Source organism: Battus philenor, unplaced genomic scaffold (genome assembly GCF_028537555.1).
Source record: "Battus philenor isolate CCGP_79_NKW_IND1 unplaced genomic scaffold, ilBatPhil1.0.hap1 SCAF_24, whole genome shotgun sequence".
NCBI classification, from domain to species: Eukaryota; Metazoa; Arthropoda; class Insecta; order Lepidoptera; family Papilionidae; genus Battus; species Battus philenor.
Genome location: NW_027181687.1, coordinates 8,739,300 through 8,750,800, shown reverse-complemented (window position 1 = coordinate 8,750,800; position 11,501 = coordinate 8,739,300). Strand labels below are relative to the sequence as shown.

The window sequence follows — 11,501 nt, the reverse complement described above, 5'->3', positions numbered from 1 at the left end:
CCGTAATTTTATCACTTAAAAAAAGTCAGAAAATCGAATGGATCGCAATTACTAGTCCAGAAGTCGGCAAAATTACCTTCCAAGAGAGTTTAATATGAAAAAATAATAAAAAACAAAGTTAGATTGAATTAAAGTGCCATTTAAATAAAATGTAAAATAGCTTTTGTAAAGTAGATTTAGGCGTCAGAGCGCGGAAGGTGCTGCGCCTTATCTTTCTTAAGCTTGAAGACTCCCTCAGGAATCTCAGCCGTAATATTATACGTAATATTGTTGCACTGGGAGACTGCGGCGCTCTAAGATCGCTTTATTGTGCTCCATGGAGTGGCTCCACTCGATACATTCTGACTTAAGGACATCCAGGGCTGAACTTCGATTTGATTATTGCCTAGCTAACATTATTACCACTAGGGAAAGCGATAGCTCTGGGAGAAATGGCGGAAAAAATTCCAGCAACGTTTCTATTTAGGATGATAATGGATTTGCGCCCCCATAAGTTCTTAACGGTCCCTTCCGGCGCGTTTTACTGCTGCACCTTGCTTTCTAAACTATGTTTGTTTTTAGAAGTCTCGTAAGAGCGCTGCACTAAAGTAATCCAGATTCACAGTACTAATCAATTCAGTAGTAATCAATTCAGGATTAAGGATAAAGAAAACAACATCACTCCGTATATGAAGATATTATATTTTCAAAGAACATGTATTTTATATTTCCAGCATAATCTCGGTCAATACAACGTGTGAAACAATAAGACCCACAGTATATATCGTATGTATAACAAGTAACTAATATTCATTGACAATACACCGTAATAATTATTGTGACGTCATTCAATTAGCTACACTTGAGTCGATACAAAAAGTTTTGCTGCAACGCTTAGTCGAAAGTAGCCGAAGAGTTCGAACCGGATGGTACTGAATGATTTTGGAAAATAAAAAAGAACAAGTTGTTATATGTCAACGAAACATTGCAGCGTCTATACATCCCACCTACATTTTACATAAGAATACATACTACATGCGACGTGTATAAAAAGCCGTATTCAACACATACTATTTAACTTCGTTATGTAGTTACAACAAAAACTTTCATTTGAACAGTGTAGGAATAGAAGCTAGAAAGGACAATGGTCAGTTTGGACCCGAAACAGATTAAAAATACTTTTATTTCATACTGTCATCTATATCTACTGACATTCATTCAAAAAGATAAACTGGAGGGAAAACTACGTAACTTTATTAAATATAAATTGGCCATTGTCCTTATTTTAGAAGGCAGTTTACAGAAAATAGTAATAATTTCGATGTTGTAATACAATTTGCGGATGATCCAATTTATGAAATAAATTCAAACGTACAACTAATATTAACAAGAATAAAATCTTTCACAACGTAACTCAATGTATAATTTGATAAATAGGAGGTAGTGACTATTTTTAACTTTGATTCAAAAATTGGATATCGCTTTAAACGGTAATGTTTATCACATATGTTGTAAAGATCTTATAAAAAGCTCGCGATTTATATCCACAAAATACTTTAATAGATGTGGGTATTTATAAAATAGCTGCCGCTAAATATAGTCTTTGCCACTTGTAGGCGCGCCGCCGGACCGAGGTGACGTCTCGGCTCGGTCTCGGCGCACAAAGCGGAATAAAGACTAGACGAAACAAATTAAAAACGTACTTAGTATGTAAGGCAGTGCTTTTTGATTGAAGCATTATCCCTCAATTGTTCTTAACATCAATAACATTTGCTCTGAAAGCTAAGTTAATAGTAAAAGAATGATATGAAGACTGTACGCAATACAAACTTTGCGTTGTGCATGATATGTATTTAAACAAAGGGCCAAGTGGATAACCTATCATTAAATTGCGAATAAAAACCTCGTGTTTCGTGTTCTATATCTAATTATATGCGATCGGAACGTAAAAATCAAAATTTCATCTAAACAATTTATTTGTCTGCGAAGTCAGTCGTTTGACAGAATAGAAAATTTCCGCTAAAATCTCACTACGTTAGAATACACATTTTAAACGTCCACTAAATCAATATAAATTTCACTACTGTCTGACAGATAAAAATAGACATCAATTGTGAAAATTCCTATAAGTTTATACGAATATTATTGCTTACATTAGGTATACAGGTTTATAACAATTTTATTATTAATAGCGCACAGAACAATACGATACGCCGAAGGTAATATGGCGATAAAAATAACCATATATTGACGTTAAATTCAAACGAATCCTTCGAATGAAATATTGCTGAGAAGCCTCGTTAATTGAGTTATATCAATGATCGCTCGACAGCTCTAGAGACCACTTGCAGTTGAATAATATATATAAATAAACTAAGTATTGTTATATAGAGTATCAACAAGTTTCAAAACAAAATGCTTTAAAAGCATTCTAAGCAATTTCGTACTCATGACGTTAGTATAGAAGTCCTTTAGATTTAATATAAATTTTGCCTTTTGCTCTACGAAACTTACGTTTCAGCAACTATAATAGAAAATCTATAATAACATAATTAAAATATTACATAACAAAATGAAACAAAAAAAAAGTAACTGAAATCTTTATTTACAAATAAACGTCTTTGGTATAAACATGAAATTGTCCGCGAGAACGCGTTCGGATAGTCAAAGTATTAACACCAAATTTTGAATATTAATGTTGGTGAGAAGCAGATGATGGTAAGGTAGCGGGGTGATGGTGACAAATGCGGTGATGGGGCTAAGGCCACAACATAATTACGTTAAACTTAGCTTTCTGATGTCATAGCACTGTCGCCGGGATGTCCTCCTCCTGCAATTACGTTATGTGTAAAACATTCAAAGTCAACCTAATGCCCGTTGAATACGATTATGGCCTTTGACACCGTAGTCTAAAATTATAACTCAATAAATTATTACACAAATATTAAAATTTATCAGAAAACATTGAAAAAGCGGGAAGTTTTATACGATGCACTTGATTGACAGATCAGCCATCTTGTATCTATGTAGAGGGCGCTTTTTTAAATAAAATTTTATATTGCACGCATCAGGGAATTAAAAAAAATCGCAGCGTAAATAAGTTTTCTAGTTTAGATAATGAACACATAAACTCATTGATACATAGGAACTATAGACATAAATCAATTCCTTTAAATCGGCAAGCTTTCGATATATTCGTATATACGAGTAAATTTTTTTTTTAAAGCGTCGATTTAGTGCATTGAAAAAACGTTGTGTTGATAGCAAGCGAATTATTCTTTTTTCGTTTGAATACTTTAATTATAATTGACAACACATTACATTAATTAAAAATTATTTTAAAATATATCACAACAAATTTTTAATTTAACGTTACTTTTGATACTATTATATTTTACATTTACTGAACACATTTTACTCTATCCTATATAAAGTTGGGGTTATATCAATTTTCAGTATTCTTGCATTGCATTAAAACCAAATAAATATTATTCTATTTTAATAATTTTATGCGTCGACTTTTTTTTATATATTTAACCAAAAATTATGAATAAGGTAATAATAATCTTTTAAGCTAAGACTCAAAATGACAAAACGATACAATTATTCTTAAAAGTCTGTTTTATGATAGATGTTAAAATTTTTGTTAAAAAAAAGCAAATACCAATTGCAAGTATAAATCAAATTAATATTTAAAACAAAATAGTATAGAAAGCAATAAATTTTCTACTCTGGTATGTATTTTAGTTATTAGTGGTTATGAAAGACACGATTTGTTTATTAAGGTGACCAGAGCAGTTAAGTTTATAAGAAATCCCTACATTTTACTTTTTAAATACTCCCACATATTTAATTTGTGAAACTGAACAATCCATATAATAAGGACTGAATAATAAATGAATTATATCTATATAACATAGTAATATTTAGCATAGAGTGCCTAAGTGTTGGCTTGTGCTATACAAAATATATTTTAATGCAAAGGAAGTAAATTATATATTTAGGCTTTCATTAACAAATAGCAATACCTATTTATATATTTATTATCAATGAAGACTTAATGTGAGTTTCTTTTTATTTAATTGTAGCACTGACTTAAGTGTACGATTTGAAATGAGTATAGAGTTTTAAACTATGACATGTGTTTGTAGAGAAATAGAACTTAATATTTACGGATTGAGAGTATTATTCTATTAAACACTAAATCGTCTCCTGCAAAGAGTAGCTTATAGATCAAAAATTAAAAAAATATGTTATTGAGAAGGAATACTAAAGGGCGCAAACAATTAATTTATTGTCGTATTATTCTTTCCTTTTTATGTATCATAATATATATCATACATTTATTACAAATTGTTTAAAAGAGTGAATTGGGCAGCTATACACAGAAACATCTTTTAAAAATCTGAAATAACATTATAAGTAACATAGACAAAAAATTACGTTTAATTATTGTTTTTTTTATTTCAATAAAAGTGTAAACTGAAAATTAAGTTATGTGGACAGCTAAAACTAGAAAACTGGCAACACAGCAACAACCATAGTTTTTGATATGATTTATAAAAGAAAATTTTCAATTCCTACTTTATGTTACGTGCATGTTTCTAATATAGCAAAGTAAAATAATAAAACATTATTAAGTTTAGTTCATTCAAAAATTTGTTTGTTATACCCCGCGCGTATTAAAATAATTATTCATATGAAAAATGATTTTAGGTTATTTCATGAATTTAAACAAAGATTCAAATTAAATCAGATTCAAACGGTAAATGCGAGATATATGAAAGCAGCAAAACGAAACTAATATAATTAAATAACACACAATAACAAATGTTACGAAATAATGTTATAAATTATAATTAAAAATGTAGATTAAAAACAAAAATCTCTCTGACCGTACAATGCTACGAAGAGACGTCTATTCTCATTTTAATATTTTTAAAGGGCAACACAAAAAGAATCACCCGCATTCTCAATATGTCCTCCATTTACGATACCCAGACGATTACATTGTCTTCGCAGACGGCTATGAGTCCGTCAGCCAGAGTGAGGTCCACCGGCAGCGAGGCGCCATCTTGCGACGGTGGCTCTACTGACACTTCCCGCTGAGAGTCAACTATCCATTCGTTCTGAAAACAATATGAAAAACTAGAAATAAACATTTTTATAGAAACAAATATTTTTATTCAGAATGACCTGCTCTTGTTCCGTTGCATGAGTGATTTTTATTTATTGAAAAAAAATATAAAACGTTAGGATTTTAAATTCGGTCTATTAGCAGAACAAATATGTCAAATCAGTTCCTTGTGCAAGTACAGTTATTGGGAGTCTATAGTGACAAGTATTGTCTTTAAGAAGTGCTTTTAACGTAATATTTTAAATAAATCGGGCGTGTTGCATTAGTCAAGTTGATTTCGATTTATTTTTAAAATAAATAAATATTATATATCATTCATGGTAATAATGGAATGGAATAACTTCTTAAAGCATGAAGAATTGACCTCATAGCCTCACTATCTTGTGAAATAAAAGCTGGAGTTCTAGGCTCGCTAGGAAGACTTAATTATTGTATAGAGGTTGTGGCGACTTTCCCCTGACGTCACTTTTTCACGCGTGTCACTTGAAGACACATGACCCGCCTTGGAAATATCGATCTGTTCGATTTATTTGTGAATCGATATAACCTACGCTGCGTAACATCATACAAGTTAACGTCAACTATCCTGGTTTCATCACAACAAAGGTGAAGATAATATGCCAGAAGGCCTAGATTTAGTTTTAAGCATTGTACTACCTGAAATCAGATGTGAATGATAACGGGCAAATAGCACAAAGGCATTGTAGAATACCGGCAAAGGCAAAATAAACAGAGTTTTGAGTTTTAAATCACGGTATCCACGTCGCTTAGAGAGAGATGGTAATAGTTATATAAAAATGCAACACCTCATTTTTAAGTATATGCAGCAATCTGTCTCGCTCGCTCTTCAGTGCGTCGCAAGCTTTTGTCTCGGTCTCGTCCAATACTCCCTTCATCTCCAGCTCTGCTATCCTGGAATCCTTTTCGCTGATCACTTCTTCCAATAAAGTCTGACTGAATGGGAAATATAACACATTATATTCATAGTCACATATTCAAATTACCATATATCCTGTTTATTATTTTCTATATTTAAAATAATACTGCTTTATGAATAAATTATTAAATACACCTTCTTTTTTTAATCCTATTAGATATAATCGAGTAAGATACAGGAGACACAGAGCCTAAACATTCTTGAGTAGAGTACAAGGATCAGCAAGCGAAGCGTAAATTTTCCACCCAAAAGTTGGACAGGTAACTTTTTAAGGTTCTTGAAAAACGCACTAAATACAGGTAGTTTCCAGTCGGTCTTATTAGAAATCTATCGAGGTATCATATGTCCAGCAGAGGACTTCCTATGAATCCGTTTATATTTTTGACTATTTACTCACATCACATGCGATGAATGCTGCAGTACCGCTTGCTTTTTCCTTTGGCACAACTGAAGAGCATCTTCTAGAAACTTCAATCGCTTAAGCACGGAGGAGCATGTCTCGCAATTTAGGGCTGAAGCGTTCTGCAGAGATCGTATTCTCTGTTCCATTTTCCTCATCTGAAATAATCAATTTAACTTTTGAAGCCATTTATAAAACATGTGAAGTATTTTTTTATTTTTTCATGTTCAGTGTAAACATTATTTGTCCTATAGATAACCTACAAATCATAAAGTTTTAAGTTGTCATTATAAGAAAAATAATTGTTTGTAATTATTTTAGGTGTTAACTTAATTAAAATTTGTGAACAATAATCACGTTACGTTATTTAGTTTCTTTTCCAATCATTATTAATTATGCAGTATGTCGAGTAAGACTTGCACTTCATATGTCAACTCTTGTGTTTACTATGTTCAGGGTAAAATAGAATACATTTTTGTTAATAAATCCCGATATTTCGAGATTTACAAGAGAGAATTATATTTTTAACACTGGACTCTCACTGCTGTCTGATTACATTAGCAGATTCCGCTTAAAGTGGCATGACAAATGGCTCCAATAGGTGCCTTGGCTCGTGCTGTTACAGTAACTAGGCTCAAGGGCATCTACAATGGGACCTAGGGTCAGACTGTCATAAGTCGAAAACGCCCACTTAGCATTCCGACAATGGCGCCCGAGAGGGTCGAACCTTGACTTGGCGTATTAATATCTGATTAGTCAAATGTGTACACAATTTTTGAAAGTATCATGTCTGATGTAGATCTAATGAAACCACTGTGCCTTAAAAAAGCGCAGCGACTGGGGACCAGGAAATGAGCAGGAGCGAAGCCGTGAGCGTTGACAGCGGATTGATGGAACGGAGCACCCAATACTCCCCACCGTCTAGTAGCGTGCACACCTAATGTTTCAGCAGCTCATGATAAAAAATAGAACAGAGTTATTATCCTAATTTAAGAAAAATAATAAAGCTTACCTTCTGTAACGTTACAATTCTTGTCTGTTCCTCTTCGTTAAATACTTTCTCTCTCTCCGCTGCTATCATAAAGGACTCTTTAAGTGCGTCTTCCAGTTCTAATATTCTACAGTCTTTGTAGTCCGAAGACAATGTGATGGCTTTTTTGTTAACCATTTTCTCCAGTTCGTTAATCCTTTCATCTTTACTTCGAACAACAGCTAATAGTTGTTCGAATTCAGCTATATTATTGTTTTCCCTTAAAGCATTCTCTAATATCGATATACATCTTTGCTGTTCGATAATTTTAGAATTCTTTATTCCTATCTCCCTTGATAACTCTGAAATTTTTCGCGTTAATTTGTGCACATTAGGGGGCGGCGATTTTCTCTCTTTTATAGGCATAACATTTAGCTCCCTTGCACTCTGACTAAATTTACATTTGTCCAATCTATCCACTACCTTACCACTCTTCTGCAGTTCAAAGTAACTTCTGCTTTTCTTTATATTACTTAATTGTCCGTCAGAAATTTTAAGTACTTCTGATAGTATCAGTGACGACTGGTTGAGTTCTATTTCTAAATCGATTACCTTCATTCTACTATCTTCTAATTTAGATTTAAGATAATCTCTTTCTTTAAGAACGTTCGACAGTTCACCGCTCATAGTTCCTAATTCGTCTAGTTTCGCCCGCGTCAATTCCTAATTCAAGGGAGGACAGATGAAAGAAATAATAAAAACAAAAAATAAATAAATAAAAAGTAATCATTATTATTATCATCGTTAACAAACTTTTAACAATAAAAACTTAAAAAAAATTACTCGAAAGAAGTTAAACATGTATAGCCAATTGATATTTCGCACAAGATAGTAAGCTGATTAACATCGACTAATGGACAACTTACACGCTCTATCTAGATACATGAGTACTTAACAGTTTTACAATATTGTTTTTTTTTTTTTTACTTAAATAATAATTCCCGCTGAACACGATTATTTCAATTGTTATATATTTCTTTTTAAAACAACACTTAGAAATTATGGCTAAACTAACAGTTACATTAATTGTGTGCTGGTTAAAAACGATCGTACTGCGAAATCGAAACCTGTATACATTGTTCACCAACGAGTGAGGAAAGTTTATTATTATCTGAACACTTTTTAATATATTCAATACAAATATTCATAACATTACCTAACACGAATTGCGACTGTAAAGCTTAATTGTGATGTCGATGCCGAAAGACATGAAGGAGACGTAGACAGTTCGCGCACGTCGCGCGACAATCGGAGGAAAGGAAAACGTGGAAAGTAAAAAGATAACAGAAACGAACGACAGTCTTGATATGAAGGTTAACTTAGAAAAAGCTTTTGAGGAAGCCTGCGGGTCCGGCCTGGAGCGTGCAAAAGAAACAAGTTAGTTGGTTAGTAGTTTTAACACACTTAAACAGGAAAAGTTAACCAAAGAGATCCATATAATTACATTCTAAATTTAAAAAAAAGATATCGATGTATGTAAAATTAGTAATTCAAATTCAAAGTCATTGAACATTTTATATTTTACTATTAAAATGGAAACACGTACGTAATTTATATTTTTAAATAAATTATTAACCATATAAACTTATTTAAATTTTAAACATAAATAATAATATATTTTCTAAGAATATAAATGTTACAAAAAGTATTTTTATGATAACATCATATTGTTTGTAAGATTAATATGGAATCATTAAAAAAAAAACTTCTAATGTCATTACTGACATAAGAATGTTTTATTTTTAAATATTTCTATATCTATAATTTTCTTTCAACTTATAATTGTTTATTATTCCGGTGCAATTGTAACTAGATAAATATGCGTACAAAATATGTAGTCTCTTTGGTCTATTAACGCAATAAATTTATATGATCAAATTTAACACAAGTATTTAAATTTTCTTAAAATATGTATTGTTCCTGAATAAAAACAATGCATAAATGTAATATTATACTAATGTTTGTTTAGTGGTACGCACTTAAAACCTATAATAAATACATGTTTGATTTTAAAGGATCATTAAACATCAGCTAACTGCGCCATCTATGAGCTTTAAAAAAACCTAAGCATTGTTTTAGTTTGCAATGTTCTATTTATTTATTGCGTTGAGAAATGCAAAGACAATAAATATGCAATACAAAGATAAATCATTGAAAAATAATTTGGTCTGCTATAGATTAGTTATGAATGATTCCTTAATTTTTGTTAAGGTAACATTATAAATGTTAGTAGGATTAGAAATAAAGATAAAATTGTACAGAATACATACCTCTTCTCTTTGTGCTTGTGCTTGTTGCTGACTTTTCAGTTTGGCTTGTAGATTCCTGATTGATCTGTTTTAAGCAAAGCAAAATAAAGATTAAATGTAAGTTCAGTTCACAGTCAAATTCTTATCTAGGTGGTTATTAACGGTCTAAAGTCTTAAAAGTAATTTTATCCATCAAAGTCGAGAATCGTCAATATGTGCTTGAAAAATAAAAACTACACAAGTTGTATCAAAATCATATACAATGTGATTATTTATAGATGAAAAACCTTTTAAGGGGGTAATTGTATAACTCATTTGTCAGCAAAAAGCTATAAAGCTCATATGCATATTTCCAATCTCATTTGCCATGTATATAGTGATAACTATAAAATATGTTTTTTTTTTATTGGAATGTGACGGGCGAATAACTTCTGTACAAAGTCTGTTGGGATCGAAAGTAAGCAATAATTAATTTTAATCATAAATATAATTAATAGTAACATCCCTATTTCTGAAACTATTGTTTTTTGGATAGGGTGTACCAGATATTAATTGACAACAAAAACTAATCATCATGTATACAATGTATGGGTTAATTAGTGTAATACCATTTTCAATACATTTTATAGAGGTTCATAATTTTTCGAATAGTGATTTTATACATAAAACAATGATGTCACAAATGTCAAACATGTTAATTCTGCAAACATAAAATAAAAATACAAGAACTCACTGCTGCAAATCCATAATTTGTTTCTCCTTCTGCGCCTGTTCTTCTTGCGACATCTGTACGAGCTGCAGAAGTCTCTCAGTTTCAGCAGTGAGACGTTTAGATTCTTCTTCGCTCTGTTTCAGATTCTGCTTCAGTTGATCTGCTTCTTTCTGCGTGTCTGTCAACTTGCGGTTCATCTCTGTCACCGCAGCCGCGCTTCCGCCAGCCTTAAATAGTTTGCAATTATTGATTAATAATAATGTAGTTACATAGTAGAGAATACATTCATTTTCATAATAATATGATAAAACAACAAAATACGATTAATTTCAACTTATATATACACATTGAAAACCGCTAAAATTTCAGGAGTAACTTTAAAAAATAGTTTTTTCAACACAATTTAGTGTTGTGTTTTTATTTTTGCGGTGACCTCCACGTCGAAATTAACTAAATACCTTAGACGAGAATCTATAACTAACTAGATGAGATCTAGATGAGAATCTTCTTCTTGATAATACACTGGCGTTAATGGTTGAAACGTTATATCAAACGACATACGGTTGCAAAGTACAACGAGCGGTATATTTGATTGGTAAACCCGAAGTTTAAATATTCTAACATTGTTGTAACTACTTAACAGATTTTGAATTTTAATACTCGCTATTATGAGTTAATTATTTAGACTAACTTAATTAATACACATATGGCAGATCTATAGATAGAACAATACAAAAGTTAGAAATAGGGCTGTGCTGCTTACAAAGTTCAACATTTAAGAAGGTATAAAAATCAGTTGCAACAAATTTTTAATTTTTCAAAAGTTTAAAAAAAGACAAATTATCATAGCACAACATAAAAGGAGAAGAATTTAGGGCACAATATTGATGCCAGTGATATATATCCTTTGTTATAGCGTAATAACTAGGTACCGTTATAACGAAGAATCCTTTATTATGCGAACTTCCTTGTGGTCTTCTCTTTCTTTTCAGCCAATAGACGTCCAAAGCAAGGTATAAGCTACCCCCAAAGATCGGTCTTGCGCTGCCCGCATCCA

The 11,501-nt window shown here is 31.6% G+C and overlaps 1 protein-coding gene across 1 annotated transcript in view; it reads right to left on the bottom strand.

Moving 5' to 3' along the window:
* Nucleotides 1–727: 727 nt before the first annotated feature.
* The window catches only part of LOC137924697 (trichohyalin-like), an 82,600-nt gene continuing 71,826 nt past the window's right edge, over nucleotides 728–11,501 (bottom strand). The window contains exons 15-21 of the mRNA XM_068768118.1: nucleotides 10,466–10,671; nucleotides 9,754–9,817; nucleotides 7,466–8,146; nucleotides 6,451–6,611; nucleotides 5,923–6,070; nucleotides 4,977–5,108; nucleotides 728–2,809 (exon numbers count right to left, since the gene is read on the bottom strand). Of these exons, the coding sequence (XP_068624219.1) occupies nucleotides 2,780–2,809; nucleotides 4,977–5,108; nucleotides 5,923–6,070; nucleotides 6,451–6,611; nucleotides 7,466–8,146; nucleotides 9,754–9,817; nucleotides 10,466–10,671 (1,422 nt within the window). The 3' untranslated portion in view covers nucleotides 728–2,779. The remainder of the gene's footprint in view (nucleotides 2,810–4,976; nucleotides 5,109–5,922; nucleotides 6,071–6,450; nucleotides 6,612–7,465; nucleotides 8,147–9,753; nucleotides 9,818–10,465; nucleotides 10,672–11,501) is intronic.